The 21,050-nt window shown below is 31.9% G+C and overlaps 1 protein-coding gene across 1 annotated transcript; it reads left to right on the forward strand.

Annotated features, from left to right (window-relative positions):
* Positions 1-2,076: 2,076 nt before the first annotated feature.
* Positions 2,077-18,838, forward strand: LOC143044301 (uncharacterized). The gene is made up of 7 exons (XM_076216247.1): positions 2,077-2,205; positions 6,003-6,110; positions 6,674-6,723; positions 7,718-7,909; positions 10,194-10,391; positions 13,770-13,857; positions 14,552-18,838. Exons 1-7 carry the CDS (start codon positions 2,150-2,152, stop codon positions 14,835-14,837), a joined length of 978 nt encoding a protein of 325 aa, XP_076072362.1. The 5' UTR covers positions 2,077-2,149; the 3' UTR covers positions 14,838-18,838.
* Positions 18,839-21,050: the final 2,212 nt, after the last annotated feature.

Here is a 21,050-nt window from a genome sequence, read left to right on the forward strand (position 1 = left end):
ATATTTTAAAATACGAATATTAGTCAATTTTTGCGCAGTTTTCTATTTTAAAATACAAGAAATACAAGAAATTTAAGCTCCAACATAAATGTTTGAAATAAGATTATAAATCTGATACTCAAATCGAACAAAATAATGTCTTATAAATTTTACCTGATGATAGTTGATTTATTGCTAATATTGTTTAATTATCGTATTAGCTGGACCATGGACGTAACATAGAATATAAAATACTTCTATGGCTGGACCAAAAGGTAAAAAATCATCACCAACCATTTTAAACATGCATTCATGTGTCTACTTGTTCCGTCCATATATTGACATTTCCACGATATGGGGTTTGTTTCTTGGAGGGTTTTGAAATAGTTCTTTTATCTTTTATTTCATTTCATATAAGCCATACAGTCAAAATCATAACAACATGCTTTATAAAACAACAGTTTTAGTCATGTTAATATTTAAATATTCATGATAACATGTTCCTCTATATTCTAGAATCAAAAATCATGAGAGCCACTATAATTTTATGCAATGTCTTAAGCACGGGTTTAATTACTAAAGCTGTGTTTAGATATCGAAAGGTATTAATTTATGATTTTTCATCTTGAAAAAGACCTGTTCCGTATCCTCTATGTCTTAAGGACTAAAATTATCAACGGAAGCATCAACACAAAATATTACAAGTTTGTAAGTCAAGAGTTGTCGTTCTTTATATATCATATCCATGATATCAGTAAATGAACACTGTGTTTTTTTTGTATTCAAAACATATGCATTTTTTTTCGATAACTTTTTAAGAATTGACGTATCCGTTCATTATCGTAGTTCGAGGCATAACAGAGCTAATTTTTTTTCTTAACTTAGTGGTAAGAAACTGAGTTACATGATACTCAGTATACTCGGTACCTTGAAAACATCGTGTATAGTGTTATTTTTTGTACCCTCTATTACTTTTTAATTTGAAAATGTCTTCTTTTATTTTCGTTTTCAACAAACCTGTATGAACGCACTGGTTACAAGGCATAAGACTAAATAACAGTGGAATGAACCACTTGGTAGTAATATAAACATACACTGACATTCCATTAACAGTGGCATCATTCAGGTTGGAGTTATATTCACGAGTACTGATAGTCCATTGACAGCTGCATCCTACAGATGCAGTCAATAGAACATATACTGACAGTCTACTTACCGCGAAAACAACGACTTAGTGGTGATATAAAAGTATACGAACATTTCACTAATTGCGACATTAGCTATGTTTGATGTTACAGTAATAGTTAACATGATTCCGATTTCCTTTCTTCTGAAAGATTAATAGCTAATAAATGAACTCCAAGATACCAGGATAGAAATTAGTACGCGTCAGACGCATGTATGTTTCGTCTACAAAAGACTCATCATAACTTGTGTTGTAGGTTATACTCCTCTGTTTATAATATTGTTTAACTAACTGTCTTAATGCTATAAGTACTTTTTATTGTCAATGTATGAAAAATTAAAACACCAAGGCAAGTTTAAAACGTAAAGTCTCATATAAGATGGCAAAATTAACAGCTCAAACACATCAAACGGATGGAAAACAACTGCCACATTCTTGACTTAGATAATTTCCTATATGAGATGCGGAACATACTAAAATGGACATTCAAATTCATTCATGGAAAACAAACTGACAATGTTATGGCAAAAACAACGAACTACGATCAAAACTTAAATACTAACATAATTTCCCGGCCCGCATTTGACGCACGACGAATTGCTCATAAAAGTACATAAATTCTGTAGGTCACATTGGAGGAAAGAAGGAATGATTTTGGTATTGACAATTGAAACTTATTGATCGTCATTTGTGAAACATATTTTCTTTTTTCGAAGGGATGATTTTAATTTCATTACTTCAAACTCTTAGTTAGATAGATATCTTGTAAACAATAACCCTCTATGAAGCAATCATGATAAGGAAATACAAGATTTAGAATATGATGGACAAAAAGATGTCAAGTAGCACCGGATAAGTGTAAGTTATATAAATATGAAAGTGCATAATTTTTTTAATTTTTTTATAAAGTATAGCATGTGACATGTACCATTTATTTCTAAACACTAACTTGCAACATGCGCTTGTGAAGTAAACATCCTCGAAATGAGATTGGACATTTTATATTTTATTACATTACCGACCTGTACCGTTGTAAATAGGTAAGTTACTAAAGTAATTACTTAATGTTTCGGTATAGATTAGTGCAATACGTGTATTAATGGCTAACAAATAATCACGAGACACTTTCGTAGTGATTAAGATTATAACACAATATCTACTGTGGTACCCCTATTTTGACATTCTCACCTATTATGTATTTTTGTTTTATTCACACATCATTGTCAATATAATGGAAATGTGTGCCACTATCATACAAATTGAGGTTTAGCAAGCTATAAAAACCAACTGTTATCGACCATTGTCTACTTACGAAAATGCTTGTATCTATGACAGTTGTTACCTATTTGTTTGATGTGTTTCAGCTTTTTTATTTGCCATCTGATGTGGGATTTTCCGTTTTAAATTTTCCTCGGAGTTCGTTTTTTTTCTTTTAACAGTGCATGGATAAGGGTAATGTTGCAACTTGTAAAAACAATTTATCTATCGTTTACTATGATATAAAAACATGATTTAAAACGGTGGTCATCTCCATAGTTAATTAGATGGCATCTAGACTAAAATGCACACGAGATTTTGATATATGTTATCGAGTACATATAATAATGTTAACTGTTTACTTAAGACTCATTGTAATTTGGTTATACGTTTTAGTATGTTATAAATCAAATATGAGAATTTGAGTCAAATGGGTTAACATGATTTTGACAACGAACGCTCCTTTACATTGGCACATTTCATTTCCGTGGCGATTGGTAGGTCAGTGTAATTGGAACCACTAATAAAAAGTCAGTAGTATTTGGTATGTATTTGTTTAAAAATTAGGATATCTAGGCCCTGTTTTCATTGACTTTGAAAGTTTTGTATAGGTCATATCTTTTAGAATTGTCATTATTTCAAAAGGAGAAGGTCCGGTGAGGGCTAGTTTGGTCCTATTATTTGACGTAAATCTAATGAAAGATTTTTGACTTTTTTGACACACTTAAGGGTCTATCTCAGTCAATTCAATTAGTCTATGTAAAAGATTTGGACTGATTTGGTCAATAAAGATGCTCAAACTCGAACTTTGTTATGAAATATCTATCTACTATGCCAAAAAAACGGGATGGCTTTTGCCTAACATGTAAGTGGCCGTATACGTGTTCCGTCTCAACCTTCATATATGTTATGTACTATCACCGAACACAACATATATTCAAATATTAAAATTGAACACAAATGCGGCCACTTCCATTTTGGACTAATGCACAAATTGTGAAGATTTTAGTTAATATTGCATGAATTTTTGATGCCTATTTCCGGATGCATGTGCATTGTATTGTCAAAACACATAGGTACGTATCAGAAGATGCGGTATGAGTGCCATTGAGAAACTCTCCATCCATTTGAAGTAAAAATTTATAAAAGTAAACCATTATTGGTCAAGGTATAGCGTTCAACATGGAGCCTTGGCTCCCATCAAACAACAAGCTATAAAGGGCTCCAAAATTTACTAGTGTAAAGCCATTCAAACGGGAAAACCAACTGTATAATCTATATAAAAACAAGAAACTAAATTCACTTATGAACCACACAAACAGACGACAAGCACTGAACACGAAAACCACTGAACATGAGATTCCTTTCTATATTTTTTGAATAAAAGTATTCTTCTGTCCAATAAACTGCTCGAAGTTTACATTTAACAAATGGTAAAAATGTTATATATGGGGGTCAAAAAAGGGTCTGAATTGGCCTACTCCTTCGTATTAATCTAACGAAATATACATTAAAGTCACATATATCTCTGTGTCAACAACGTTTTTTTAATATTTATCCTTGAAAAAACATTTATTTCAAACAAGAGGGGGATGGCTTACAGTCTATTCAATCTATAGGGAAAAGGATTAAACATACACAGAAAATTGACCCCGTTGTTTTTTCGCCCATGATAACCATCACATTTAATATATTAAAAGTCTAACAAGTAAAGGATGGTATAAATAGATGAGTTTGGGTTAAAATCATCGTATTCAAAAAGATAATTAAGGAAGACTTGGATCTTATTAATTACTTTACTGATAAAGCAACATCTTTTATCATAATTTAACTGACAAAATTTCACGGTAAGAACTTAGTATTTTGAGGCTTCATCTAAGATTTTATCATAAGATATCGGAAAATAAAAAGTCGGAAATTTTTATCTAATGAACCTCTTTTTAAAAAAACACGACAAACTTGAATTTTTACGGAAACTGACAAAACTTCATAACCAAAAATAACCATTGTAAGTTAAAACATAAGATTTTTATCATGATATCCCCGAAAAAAGGAAACCGATTAATTTGTTAAATGTAATGCAAATTTTGACCTTTTCGTCAATATTTTTCGTCAATATTTACTGAATAAAATGAAATATTTAACATTTCTCAATCCAAACAAAATTAATGATATATTGTACTCAAAGGCTTCTTTTAAATTGCTTAATTTGACGAATTTACGGAAAAAAATTCATGTCGGCTGCAGATAATTAGGTTTTTCTAATTTTGACAAGTTGGCTGCTAAAAACGAATTAATATTTCACTACATTACTTTCAACCAGTATTGAAGAAAAAACATTCATAATTTTATTTTTGGATATCTCGTATCTACGTAGATTCCCCCCATTCATCCATGGTTATTTTATTAAGTTGCAAATGAATAATTCGACCTGATTGCAACCGTATTTATGTGACCTTTGATTTAACCCTTTAGCTAGAGATGGGTTACGCATGTATTCAGCTATTAAAAGGAAAATAATGTCAACATTTGAAGTGAAATAAGGATGCACCATTTGGTTGACTGATTCGATCAACAATACAATAATTCTTATACAGGTAAAAACGATAATAAACATAATTTTAATCCACAAGATGAAATCCAACGGAACTAGAAAAATCTAATTGAACGTGGTTGCTATCTGTTTATATTCATATTTATGCTTATATAGGGAACACGCATATGCCACAGATACCATTTGTTTCCCTTTCCTGTCCTGGTATTACAAAATATCATTTGGTTGAAATGCACTAGAAATAAGCAATAAATGGGAGATAACCCCGTAATATGCTATCATTCTAACAAAAAATTATCTAGAGAACTCTCTTATTACACACACACACAGAGACGAAAGGCTTACCATTTCTAACTTAGGAGTGTAAAATCCTGGCTGATCAGACAATTTGTTTTCTTGACAGTAGATTTGAGCCCATAACCCTGTGACAAAAACGAATATTATTTTGGTATTTAATGTTGATATCAGAATAAATATAACAGTTATAAGGGCGGTACAGGGGATTTAGGCTTATATAATCTGTCAGTGCCCTTCATTCGGAGTATAAAGTAACAGGATATAAAAAATAAGACGATGTAGTAAATTGCCAATGAAACAACTGTGTATAAGAGACCAAATAGCGCAGATTTAGGCAAGGTAATAGCAGCCCTTTTACCGTGTGAAAATCCCGAAAAAAAGATGATGTCCAACATTGGAAATAGAATTTAAGGAGAAAAAGAACGACCAAGAAAATTTTTCAGCAATCCTTAAATCGTCGTGTTTGAGGCCGTTTGATTTCATTTATTCTTATTTTGCAGTCAAACAACATTTAAATAAAATGTAGGAAATTGGTTTTTGATGAATGACAATTAAAGATTGTCATACCCCTCCTCTTTTTATCTTTGCTGCGATTCTTACTACGTTTCCGCGCTATGTGTGCAATCAAACCTGGTTTTACTTCAGGTCTGCGTTGTATTTGTTTGGTGTTAATTAATAGCCTTTGTATAGTTACTTTTATTGCGTTCTAAAGATGTGTTTTTTTAACAGTTTTTGTATAGGAACTCAAACTTACCTATGTACACAGAGGTCTTCCAGTTATGTTTATTACACAACGGCATGTGGTTTTCTCAATTGGGAGAGGTGTGGCAGGTCTAGGTAAATATAAGATTAAAATTGAAAATAAACCATTTATAATTTTACTTTCCTCATTTAAGAGTATAAAAAAGAAAACCGTAAAAAAGACATTTGATCGAAATTAAACAACGAGAAGTAGTATTGCCGATTTTTATTCTACATTGCGAATAACTAATATATATGTAGTCACAAAAGCCATGTATGTCATTTCCGTCCCATTTTCACGAGGAACTATGAATCAAAACTTCCTAAAACGGACCATGATTTACAATATGATGCGTCATCACATCCATAGCTAAATAACTAACTGTTTACCCAATGTATCATTAGTGACCAATCTAGCTTTTGTCAGTTATTTATAGAACGTAATGCTGATTGTTTTATATCAAATTTGTTCATTTTATTTATGCTTTTCGAGAAAATAAAGAACACAGCGGATTGAATGAAACTTGTCGAGTGCCAATGATCTTTCTTCGAACTGAAAATTAAATAATGATGAACAGTACCAAAATCGGCCAGTATTTAATCTATTTTATTTGGACAATAGTGGACTAATTAGCAATCATTACACATTTGTTTTACAGGAAATATTATGACCATTCGTATAAAAGATGTACACGGTCCTGTCCTCCAGGTAAGTTTAGTTGTACACGGCCCTGTCCTCCAGGCAAGTTTGGTTGTACACGCAAAACATTGACGGTGTGTGATAATTTATAAAAAGTTTATTCTAATTATTAACCAATGTTTTCAGAACTACATTCTTTAAAACAGTAGACCAATTTTGACTGGTTGAAGTTATATACCATGTATACTTTTTCTTATCTGATTTGTATCACTCTTTTTATTGGAATTGAGTTACTGAAGCAGGTCATGACCAACTGCACTAAAGCATGAACAAAAGTCACAGCACTTAACATTTATTGTCATACTAAAGTTGCTACCTATAATTTGTATCACTTAAAATACTAAATCTTCTTAATTTCTATAATAAACGGAATAAAATACTGAAAACGTCTTTTAACATGAATCTTGTACCAAACCAAAGCCCATAACAATGTTCTGGACCTACCAATGCAGTGAAAAAAATAATGTACGAAAAAAACTCAAGTGCAGGTTGGTGTTAACTGACATGATTGTGACCTGGATGGAGAGTGGTCTCCTTTGCACTCATAACATATTTTCTTATATCTATGAGCTTGAATTTATATTTTGGACCAGTTAAATGTTAGATTTAAAGTTTTGAATATGTAAAAAAAACCCACCTCATTCGAATGGGAAGCATCCAATGTTTCCTCAAATCTAAAAAAACACTGATAACCCATACACTAGCAGTAAAAACTATCTCCCTTTTTTATATCTGTATCTTTTGAAACCTTGTCATATATATCAGCCTTATTATCATGTCAGTCTGCCATAAGAAATTACACAAATTATGATATGAAAACAAAGGATAAAAAATTGTGAGAATGAGTTTGGAGTACAATTCAATGAGACATCAATCCAAAGATACATTAAAACCACATCAATAGGTAAACATACTGTCTTTAACAAAAATTAGGCGTCAATACACTATGCTAAGCTCTCATATTGTGTAAATAAACATAATTTAATTTAATATAAATACTCAGTTGACGGTAAATGGGGATCTTGGACAAGTAGCAGCAGTTGGTCAAAATGTACGAATAGTTGTAGAAGTGGTAATCAAGTTAGGAAAAGAACAAGATCTTGTGATAATCCAGAACCATACAATGGTGGAAGACAATGTTATGGACTTAAAACTGGAGTAGAAAATAGATATTGCCACCACAATCCATGTCCAGGTTGGTGTAAACGAAATCTAACTGTAGTAAACAAGTGACAAAAGAGAGGCAAACGATATCAAAAATATGATCATACTCATAAGTCGAAAACGAACCGACAATGCTATTGCCATATTAGGTGTCTGACCACCAATTACACCCTCAAATTTAGAACGTGTGTAAAAGTAGCCCTACTCTGACAGAAAATAGTTTTTTTGATGTCCTTGTTTACATAAACTAACAAACAAATTTGCAGAAATGAAACTTTTTGTGAAAGAAAAATATATTAAGACCATTTTGAGCCAGAATTTACGTGTCTATGAGTTTGCATTAACAATTGAGGTTTATGCGCTCCATAGTATACTTATTTAAATTTCCAGAAAACCAGAGATTATTAATGGAGTACCCCTCTTTGAAGGTCAGTTTCTTACTTAGAAGGCTCGAAAGGTATGTTGAAAATTGGCATACAGAAAGCTGATGCATGTACAAGTCAGGATCTACTTGGTTTCTATGAAGTTAAACTTGAGATAAAATATTTAGAAAGCTGTGAAAATTGCAAAATTTGGTTGACCAGATAGGGATATTTTATTGATGGTCTGACACCTAAATGAAAAACGATCAAAAGACAAACAGTAGTACCCAAAACACAACATAGAAAAGTGAAGACTGATCAACATGAATCCATTTGTTTTGAACAATAAAATATGTTTAAACTAACATGAATGCAACAAAATCAGTAGAGAACTGTAGTGTATTGATATTCAGAACTTGTAAATCCATAAAAAAACGACTGGAAAAGAGAAATCGTACAATAATCAAACCGGCACAAGACTGTTCGTTGATAGGGTAAGCGTTTTCTGCAATGCATACGCCATCCGCCTTAAGCACTCAAACTCAGGAAATATGTGACAAAAGAGAATAAGACAAATCTATAATTAAGGAGATATGGTATGATTGGCAATGAGACAACAAACCAACAAGTTCGAATGATATATAGAGAAGTTATTTGAAATATACTTAAAGTATTGTTGGTATTGGTCAAATGATTTATTTAATGATGTATAGTACCGATTAACTGTAATATTTAAAAGAGGGGCGAAAGATATAAGAGGGACATTCAAACTCAAAGATCGAAAATAAACTGACAACGCCATCGCTAAAAAAGAAAAGACAATCAGACACATAATAGTAATAAGACACAGCATAGAAAACTAAAGACATTTGATAAATTTGAGTAAAGTAACAATAAAGGTTCCGAATGAAGAATCTTAGCAAAATATCAGCAAGTTCACCTTTTATCCATATAAGAAAATAATAATTATAGTTCAAGTCAACGGAGGTTGGTCCCCTTACGGAAAATTGAGTTCTTGGACATCGTGTTTTGTACCATGTGATAGAAGTACCAAGTCAAGAGGCAGAAATAGGGCGTGTTCGAATCCGGAACCCGTGTAATTAAGGAAATTGAAGCAAAAATGATTCAAATGAGATAGTAACATAAAGACAGTTCAGATATCCATCTGGTAAACTTTTGAAGATAAACAGCTGAAATCGCCTGAATTTTAGATAAAACAAGTTCTTCCGACAATCGTATTTTCCTCTTATGTTTTCGTAAAATCACTCAAACATCAATGATTAAGACAGCAGTGATGTCCTGTGATGTCTTAAATGGAAGAAGTATGCAATATATGGGTTATACTGAATCAAAATATTCTTTAAATACGATTCAGTATACCATTAATTTGCATTCTTTCTATACACAAGAAAAATGTAGTCATTCCTACTTATTATAACGATTTATGAAGTTATGAATATTTAAAAATAGATTATAACTCTTTATGTGTATAATTTGGAAATTGATGGCGTTGGATGTCTGACGGTTTTTGAAGTTCTCTGTCTTTATTAAGTGTACCTTTTGATTGGGTTGAAGAAAAGTAAAATTTTTTTTTTAGACAAGACGCTTACATCGGCTACTCTATAATATTCAATCATTAAATTTGAACGTGTGTACATTTGGGGTTTTAAACCACATTTAGCAAGATCAATCGACGAAATATTGATGTTTTATTTATTTTTCATAAGATTATAAGTTTTGAATTGGAATCGTTTTGAATATTTCATCATAACACAAAATCTCAATTTCACGACTTTTTGTAGCTTAAAAAAGTATATAATTAATCAATTGATTATAAAAGGCATCAAAAGAAATAATAAAAAGTATGAAGATTTTTTTTCTCACTATATATATAGCTATCATAAATACAGTTGATCTGTAATTTTTCAATATTTAGATATTTTCCCTTTTCAGTTGATGGCGATTTGAGAGACAATAGTCAGTGGTCACCATGGGATACATGTAATGCCACATGTGGTGGAGGAATTTATAGTCGATATAGAAACAGGACATGTGAAAATCCAGATCTTATATATGGTGTAATGAATTGTTCTGGCAGTAATACGGAACGGCAAAAATCTACTTGTAATACTCAAGGGTGTAAAGCATCAGGTACAGTAACTAAACATTTGACCTCATATTAACTGGACTCCTAATCTCTCAATATAAGATATGTTTTGGTTTTCTGTTGATACAGTTTAATTTTGGAAACTTTCAAAATAGTCTTAAATTTCTTTATGACTCACAATTTATCCGAGCGTACAGATTATCGAATTCATCAACAATATTGGATAAACTATCAATTAGATCATTACGCATGTTTTATTGAAAAAACAAAAAAAATATGGTTTTTAAACCAAATACGATATGATTTTCGGAAATTAAAATGTATTGCTTTTAATTATTGTATTATTCACTGGAACATTTTAGTGAATCACAAACAGATGTTAATTATATCTACTTTTAAAACTGAACACACAAACGTTGTTAAAATATATTTATTAATAAAATTGAGAATGGAAATGGGGAATATGTCAAAGAAACAACAACCCGACCAAAGAAGTACTAGTTTATTGTGCATATTAAGCATGTTTTTATTATTATTATTTTTTTTATATAGATAAGACCGTTGGTTTTCCCGTTTGAATTGTTTTACACTAGTAATTTTAGGGCCCATTATAGCTTGTTGTTCGGTGTGAGCCAAGGCTCCGTGTTGAAGGCCGTACATTGACCTATAATGGTTTACTTTTTTTTAAATTGTCATTTGGATGGAGAGTTGTCTCATTGGCACTCACACCACATCTTCCTATATTTATTGTAAATCAATTTGAAAAACCACGGCCATTTCGCAATATCAAGAAATCTACGAACATGTATGTAGCCATTGGCGTAGAGATTTGTTCTACCATAAGTCGAAAAAAAAACTGACACCGACCATGGCAAAATAAAAAAGCCAAACCATAAAAAACAGTTCTCAAAAAACAACATAATATATTTAGACTCAGCCAAATGAACCCCACAAACAACCGGGGGTGATTTAAGGTGCTTTGAAAAGGTAAGCAGATCCTTTTCCACATGTGGCACCCGTCGTTATGATCATATAAAAACAAACACAGTGATAAGTGTAATTCAGTGGGTCGCATTCTGGGAAAGGAGGACGGGAATGTGGTTACGACAATTCGAACATATCCTTCATCATCTGTTTAAAATATTCAATAATTAAGAACCAAGTCAAGATAGCGGTCGTAAAATATACTTTGTAAGGATCGTTCAATGACTGGACGAGAAAGAAGAGGAAACATCGCATCTACGAATAAAACTTGTCAGTAAATGTTAATGCATAAGTGGATGAAGCAAGGACAAAACCATGTATGAACGCAGATTTTGTTGCCAAATAAGTAGAATCGTTAAAGGACAAACTTCAAAATAGTTAAAAGTACGGCAGTTTCTTTTAGACTTGAGTTATAATAGCCAGACAGGCACCAACATCGTCACATTTACTACTAACTAGTATTCAACAACCGGTTAAAAGTTTTTTTCTTTTTTTCAACGATAACAAATATTTTGTTCCCTCATTTCTTGGTATAAAAATACTTAAGTAGGTCAGGTCGCATAGTAAAGGACCCCTGTATTTTGATAGCCAATTATATTATACATTGACATTTCAACATAAAGCATTGAACTTATAGCTTTTGTAATCCATTGCATTTCTGCGTTACCAATTTCAATATCGCACATCAGCGTGGTTTACAACAAGATAACGTCACAATCCTACCACCGCACTTCATGTGACTAAAAACGCACCTCAGCGCCAAACCATCACATTTCAGACTCACGGGGTGGAATCTACGTCATCACACAGGGTGTCGGCGATTGAAATTGGACGACCATCTTGTCGCTTCAAGGTAAGAATTTTACTTATGCCAGTTATATGAGGGTTATAATTCTACAAAATAGTCCACCAAGGTTGAATAAAGGAGCCCCCAAAAAATGACAAACTGCAAGAATTGATAGCACTTCCTCCTGCAGTTCTTACGTATTATAATGTGTGGTTGAACAACGTGTAGTTAAATAAGATTGTTTTTTTAATCTGGTGTCTGGGATGACATTGCATAATTGTTTGGGTGGAATGCCTTTACCAGCATAGTTTCCCATATGAGATATTTTTGTACTGTAGAGACATGAAAATTGGATTAAAAAGCCAAATTAACTACGGTATCATCTGCAAGTAAGTTTTGTCATTTTTTGGGGAATCCTTCATTAACATGTCGTTTTGAAGTTGATCTGCAAACAATCGTATGCATGGCCCTGTTGGTCCTCTATCGTGACCTTTGCTCAAGTCTACTGGCGGTTTTGTTGAAATTTGTTCAGTAATTGACATTGGGTGAAACTTAATATTTTTGCCAGGCGTTTTTAATTTGATGACAAATGAGGATTTGCATGGTTTTGATTTTTTTACGGATGGTGATTTAGTGGGCGATCTGGTCGGCTGGTCAACATCAGGTTGTATTCGCGATCGTTTCCGCCTGCACAAGTTTAAGATTGATTTGCGTCTTGTCATGACCATTAGTTTTATCTGAAAAAAAGAAGAAATTAGATCTAGTCACATGTTGAATAACATGTGTGTTAAAATAGTATATATTAGTGTGTCCCCGACATCCTTCGATATTCGATGTGTTGCCGACATCCTTTTTCCATTTTTTAAAAATAAGACGTTTTCGACCATAATGACGGATATTGTGGGTAACAAGTATTTTCCCGAGTACAATAAAGAATTCGGACATGTGAATTTGTTGATAAAGTAGGCGGTTCTTGATAATCAAGATGTTGTTTTGAAAATTTTTGCCGATATCCTGCATGTTTGACCTAATTCCTAAAACTGGTTTCGAAGTGTTAGCAAAATTGAGATAACCAATAATATTGAGCGATGGCTCATTTATTTTCCTACTTTATATAGTCTTTGATGGACTATTTTGTATAATCATCACCCTCATATAACTGGCATAATAAGTAAAATTCTTACCTTGAAGCGACAAGATGGTGGTCCAATTTCTATCGCCGACACCCTGCGTGATGACATAGATCCCCCCTTGAGACTGACCATTGTTGTTCGGAGTACCATCGCGGCACAAAGTCCTACATATATAAGGTCAATTTAAAAATGAAGTTTATTTAGAGTGTAAAGTATACTTTTACATGGTACTTAAACACCCAACTCAGAAGAAAATGCACAGCTCTGAATATCACAATCAAATGATTAGAAAAGGTAATAAATGGACATGTATACACAATATTCCTTCAGTTGAAATTGTTAATGTAAAAAAGATCCCTTCTGCAACTGCTAAACACAAAATAAAATCCTTGAAAAAGATTCAACATCAATAAATTAGGTATGAGAGAACTTAAAATCAGAAACTTAGTGGATCGTTTCAAAGACTGGTGTTACTTATACTTATTGTTGAAGCTTAATCTGCCTATTTTATTTTTTAGTTCTTAACTATGTAATTATACCAGGAACAGTGTTCCCTTTACTGGTTGTTATAATTGTGTGTGTGGTTGTTTGGAAGAAGAAAAGAAAGTAAGCTTTACCATAATATCGTTGTATGTCGAGGAGAATACTCAGTCTTACTTTGAATCGCAAAATAACAAGTTGTTTTGAAAAACAGGGCGTTCGAATCAACGAGATTAAGTCTCAGCGTTAATTTTGCTTCAAAAATAATGTTCCAGTTATCTACTGTGTAAAGCAGTTTTTATATATCATCAAACGAAAAAAGTCATCGAAACTGTCAACACCCTTTGAATATATATATTAGCCTGTTCAAATAAAAAATGTTTGTTTCAACTTTATATATCATAAGATACTATTTTATAATTGGAACTCATATTTAACCAATAAGATGCAAGAGTGTCCATGCAAACTCCATGGAACCTCTAATTTGAAAAAAAAATGTGTTGTCATGAAAGGTCTACGCAAAGGGCATTTACGATATTCATATAATGTGTCTGCGATAACCAAAAAGAACAGAAAAAGATAATAAGTACTATATTTTTTACGTCGAATATTTATCGTAAATGAAATTCTGATTGAATGTCCCTTTGGTATCTTTCGGCACTCTATTATTCTCCAAAGCAAGCTAATGTGGTCTCTAGTGTTGTGTGTATTTTATTTTTACAATAAATCCAAATTGCTTCCCTTTTCTAAAGAAATCACTTATAATATAAGAAAAATTTCTATACAAGCACTAGATCCATATTTGATTTTCAATTTTCAGTCGCACAAGCGTTACGACACATTGTATCCAGAATGTTGCATACTTAAAGCCAGGGAAAGATAAAGCAACTTCCGAAGATAACAAACATTCACGTAAGTTGGAAGAAAAGCAAATTACAGATGGAAACATAGAGAATCTATATTTAAACACGAACAATAATCTGAATTGCAGTTCTGATAATGATCCAGGCGATAATACCTACGATTATGCCGAGGAGGAGGAGGATCATTTTGATAAAAATGTCGATGACAACGATCTTTATGAAGAAATTACTGTAAGATGTTAGAGGTTATTATTTGAATAGAAAATGTATTAGAAAATTAGATAAAAAACGATAATAAAATCATTCTAAGAAATTGAGGACAACTACACACCATTTTGCTCTATCCACGATTGTATAAGTCGCTGTTATAGCGATGCAAAAGAAATTCATGTTTCTAACTGTGATGTTATTCAAATTTGTCGCAAACAGATAACTGCTTTTTTGGTAAAAAAAAAAAGTTGGGCTTTGAGGACTGTGTATTTAAACAAGAAAAATTAAGTTTTTGTAATTTGCGCCTGATAGTAAAATATTAGAAAATATTTTCAATGTAATGCCCTCGTAATATGCACATGATTTCGTGAAAATGAAAAGATATGCTGATTTGATGCAGTTTTTCAACAACATTTCCTATGCGGTAACGTCGACCACAACCAAGAAACCTTGAATTTTAGAGAAGCTTTCGTATGAACATTAACATAAATCTCATTTTATTGATTTTGTTTTCTTGGCGTGCACCTACTTTTCTAATCCAAAATATACATAAATATTGATACAAAACAATAAAATTCTAGTTGAAATAAATATGCATATTTTGTTATGATTTGTTTCAATAGAAACTCGTCAAATGAGAACTCTGTTTCTTTTCTGAAAACCTTTATCATAAGGCATGGTTGTTACGTAAAAAAATGCATTAAATAGTGAGCCAAATACGGACCTTATTGCTCTAACTCCTTAAGTCCCACATGAGGCTTTAGGACTATCTCGTCTCCTCTAATACGTAAGTATAAAGGAACGTAAAATCTTGAATAGCTACCGGTTATAGGTTCGTAACACATGTGTTTTCAAAAAAGTATTAACAAAAAACCGAACTACAAGGTAAATTTAAAACAGGGGCAGTCCATAAAAACTTCCAAATCAAACAAACCACTGGAATAAATGCTAAACAACTGAAGTATTCCTGATTTGGTCCAGTTATTTTTTGTTGTTTACAGTTAAGTTTTATTGACAAAATTGGGTTGGTAACCCAAACAGACATAATTGGTAAATGTGACAATCATTTGGATCTATTTCTCCTTCCAAAAAGATATCTGTGCAAGAAATTGAATCCCAATTTACTGTTCACATTAAACTGGGAGATTCTTTATTCATCTTATTCATTAAAGAATAACCTCACGAAACAGGTCATTATAAGGGAAAACAATACTCACCAAACTAAATATTAAAATTAACAATTTTCCCAGTTAAAACAAAAATAAACTGTAATTGCATAAACCAAAAAAACTGAAACAAAAAACGCATTCTATACATTGTAGAATGTAACATGTAGATTGTCTTTCAAGTCATTTTAATATCAAAGCTGAGAAAGTAAGTTTCATAATAGCGGTATGAAAAATAAAAGTTAGTCGCAGTTTACCATCAAAACTTCAGAGTTAAAATTCATATTTGATAGTAAAAAGTAATATAACTTAATTTACCGTGGAAATTAAAAACGGAAAGTACCCAATGAAAATCTTAAACATATCAAACGAATGGATAACAACTGTCATATTCCCGACTCGTTGCATGTCAAAATGAGCTGCAAGATATTGATATTTGTACTATTTGATAAACATTAATGTATTCAATTATTCAATAATTATGTTTCGTGCTTGTTTCTCAATTCTTTTACATATGTGGCCATAAATAATGTTCGTATTATCGTAAAGGTTTAATAAGACTTGCTTTGAATTTAAACTGTTTCAGTAGTCTATATATGTCGTGTACAAGGTACAATTTTGTACAGGTAATTACATGTACAATAATATTGTACACTTACACTGACAATGCACACAATTTTGCCCTCCACTTACTGATATCTTACGCACCATATCTCTCACACTCATATCACTCATTGGGACTTCAGACTCATTTAAAGTTGCATTTGCAAGAGCTTGAACCTGGTTTCTACTCAAGTATCCCTTTGTTTGTCCAACTAAGTCTTTACTTCCAATTTTATAGCCGTCATGGTCATTCACATTCATCACCACGCCTGTTATGTTTTTTTCATCGGATATGGTCCCATATCAATTGACGGAATATGAATGAAAACGTTATCACTTTTTGGAGGGAACAGTTAATCTAGAATTTAGTTTTTTTCAAGGCATCAGTTTGTACCTGCATGCTGGCCAGAAATGGCCCTCTTTCGTGCACGCTTGATGTCAATATTTGAAATTTCAGACAAACCCTCAATGGTATTGACAGCAGGAATATCACCACCAGAAAGCGCTCTCTTTCGAGGAAGCATACCAGAAGATCTCATGCTGATACTTCCTCAACAACCATATCACTTCATTCAATTACCATTGTTTCTGTTTCTAACTCAATTGATTGTTCATTGTTGTCTGCTCAATCATGACTATTCAATTCACCATTAGTTTCAGTGTTGGCGTCAGTAATAATGTTCGTCTCTAACATTGTTTTGTCAGTTTCAATTTCAGTGTCGGTCTTATGTTCTGTCTCGGTAGAAGGGTCTTCACTATCAACATTATTGGTTACAGAACTTACTTCAATATATCTTCTAAGTCTTCTTCTGTTTGAATATATGGTAAGAACAACGAATAATGTTTATCGACTACATGTGTATTTTAATGGTATCACACTAAAATGAATAGACAATAAAAAAAAATGATGAAAATATCATTGAGGTTAATGGCATGTGTTGTAATAATAAAAAAATATTTTATTTGCAAATTTTGTACAAGTTAAAACCATTCTTAAGCAATATTTTGTATGAGGTACTTTTGTACATGTTATAACTTGTATTTTTGCATTGTACAAATTGTAACATTGTACACATCATATATATCATTATAAAGAATTGCATTGATTATTGTGTTATTTTATTTTGCTTATATTACCCATATTACATTTGATTATGTATTGTATTGTATTGTATTGTATTGTATTCCCTCAACCCAACAATAAACAGTTCCCAAATCTTAACATAAACAATGCTAGAACGTGTAGTAGTCTAAGTGTTCTTAACACATAAACTAAACACTACAACGTTCCCATTGGTAAAACTCGATGTTAACATGTTATTTAACCCAGGTTTTGATTTCTTGCAGTCGGTAGTCAATGTTTTCCTTGGGTGTGTCTAGAGTAAATAAAACTAGATATTCAGAAGTATTTTTCTTATGAACATTTAAAGAACAAACATCATTTTTTTTATATACAAAATGGTTTTAATGATATTATAAATAAAGGAATTTACTAATTCATTTGTCAAAAACTAAAAATATATCAATCGGGTATTTAAAAACTATTAAATGGCCTTACTACAACTTCTTTTCGGACTCAACGAATCCTCATACTAATCGTCCCATTGAAATTATCTTATTTAATTTTGTGGGCACTTTCATCAACATTATTACATTTATGGGTGTTTGATTGATTAAATATTGTTTTATTCCAGTGGCAAATCTCTCATACATGTTCAGAATGGGAATGAATGAATATGAGTACTTCAACCAAAAGTTAGATCCCGTAGTCGACTGTGATCAAGGGAGGGAATTGCAGAATAGTACTAGAAAATAAGAGTAAATGAATTGGATAAGGACAGAAATAGGCTACCTTATAAACCCTCAAAGAATTTTTCTAGGTGTTTTGTTCAGCAAAAAGCGTAGCACTCTATACATAATGCAATGAATTTACTTATTCTGAACAGATGTGTACTTAGAGATTATAACATGACCTTTTCCATATTGGCCCTGGTATCATCCTGAGACACCAATATCAGCCCGAGATGTTTGCAGGAACACAATTTTTCAACTGAAATAATAAAAAAAACAACAAAAAAAAACCCCGAAAAAAACAACATCTAAGTTTCTTTACCATACAGGAACAGGATTAATTCTTTGTTACAAGAAACTCAATGTAGAATTTATTAATCCCCTTTTTTTAATGTCTGACATATAAAATTTAATTCCTGGTATCTATGATGAGTTTAATTATTTATACATTGCTTAATAAAATGTCTTAATACTTTTAAGTGTTATTCATTATCAACTTACAAATAAAAGTTTTCCTATAAGACAGGCGAAAACGACCATAGGGATATTCAAATTCATCAAACGAAAACAAACTGTCAATGTCAGGTTAAAAACTCCCCCAAGAAAGAACAACGATTTATAGAATAAGCCACATGAACCTCCATCGAAATTCTCCGACCAGAGTCTATTGAACTTCACAAGTAATTTATATAAACATGAAATCATATTTCTTCAAATATGTTATAGAGTATAGCATGCTATACATTTTCCATTTATTTCTAAACAATAACTTGTGACATGTGCTTGTGAGCAAAGGACCTTGACATGAGATTAGACATTGAATTTTCGAATAGGTTACCGACCTTTAACATTGATAATAGGTTATTAAATCATTTATTCAGTATAGCTTGATCCGACATCTGTAATTTAGTCTAACAAACTGACATTACGTTAAATTGCAGTAAAAGGACAATAATGCACATACCGGAATTTAAGTGTTGGTGCCTTTAAACTAGTTTGAATCCGCCCAATTGTTTAAGTGGTGTCCAAAGGTAGGAACATGTAAGTCAGTGTTTGTCTTTTGTTGCTTTATATCATATTTGGTTTGCGTTCGTTCATTATTTTGTACATAAATCAGGCCAATAGTATTCTCGTTTGAATTATATTATATTTGTGACATTTAGTTGTTAATTTCAGTCTATGTCATATAGTTTCATATAAAGAGTTGTCATACTGGCATATGCAATGACTAGATCAAAGATTCGTTGAATTTTTAATTTAACACAATGAGAGTGTTGATCATAAGAGAAAAACATTTAACAGCTCGTGAGGATAACTATCGTTATGTAATTTAAATAGTAATAAAAACTCACCGAAGGCTCTTTTTTTTATTACGTTGAAGTTTAATAACTCGAACTGATATATTTTAAAAAGAGATATCGCAGTCTCACTTGTTATGAAATATATCTATATCAGATAAAAATCTACGAAAATAGGAAACTGGATAGAAATCATTTTTGCAAATATAACAATCTTTATTAATCAACTTATTTCTTATTGATCATTCCAGTCCGATTGAAATTTTAGTTCTAAAAATACATTTCAAATGTTTTTCTTTAAAAGAGAGGCAAAAGATACCAGACAGACATTCAAACTCATAGATAAAAAATGACAACACCATGGCGAAAAAAAAGAAAAAGACAAATGAAATGATTCTTATTTTTAATCTGACATCAATGTTGGTTGATAATATTTGCAATTTCAAGTACTCATGACTGCCTTTAACCAAGCTATGCGTATAACAGTTTATTTTCAGCTGGTTGATACAGATAAACGTTTGATTTTTTTCTGTTTTTGTAAAAACATATTATATTGAAGTAAATCACGATCATTAGAATCTTGTAACATGCCAACCTCACTCATAAAAAAATACACTTTTGCAAAATCGATCTGCATGAAACCCTTTTCTGGATAAATTGCTATAAAAAAGGACTGAAACTTATTATTTGAAAGCCAATAATTTATAAGAAGCGAAACAGTTGAAGCGTCGTAAGACAAAAAAGAGACATATAAATAGGCATATCCATCCTAGGTCTTAGAGAGTTGTATGTTGTCATGAATGTTTTGAACGCTTCTCATTGTTTTATTGTTGGTGGCACATAAATATAAGTGTCATATCGAAGTAAAGCGTGCACATCATTGCTTATATGAAGATATAACAAGTAAAGGTATTAAAAAGGTCAGAGGTTAGCAAAAAGTAAAATCACAAAAATACTGAACTCAGAGGAAAATCAATTCGGAAAGTCCATAATCACATGGCAAAATCAAATAACAAAACGCATCAAAAACGAATGGACAAGAACTGTCATATTCCTGACTTGGTACAGGCATTTTCAAATGTAGAAAATGGTGGATTGAACCTGGTTTTATAGCTAGCTAAACCTCTCACTTGTATGACAGTCGCATCAAATTCCATTATATTGTCACCGATGCGTGAACAAAACAAACAGACACAATAGGTAAAAATGTCAAAAATAGGGGTACAGCAGTCAACATTGTGTTATCATCTTAATCACTATAAAAACAACAAATGTAACGAAGAAGCACAAAAAGGCATACATCAAATTAACATCCTCATTTTGATTATATTATACGATTTTATTTGTCTATGTAAAATGCACCCATCAAGGAAGGAGGGTTTTGAGTA

The sequence above is a fragment of the Mytilus galloprovincialis genome, chromosome 1 (genome assembly GCF_965363235.1).
Source record: "Mytilus galloprovincialis chromosome 1, xbMytGall1.hap1.1, whole genome shotgun sequence".
NCBI lineage: Eukaryota > Metazoa > Mollusca > Bivalvia > Mytilida > Mytilidae > Mytilus > Mytilus galloprovincialis.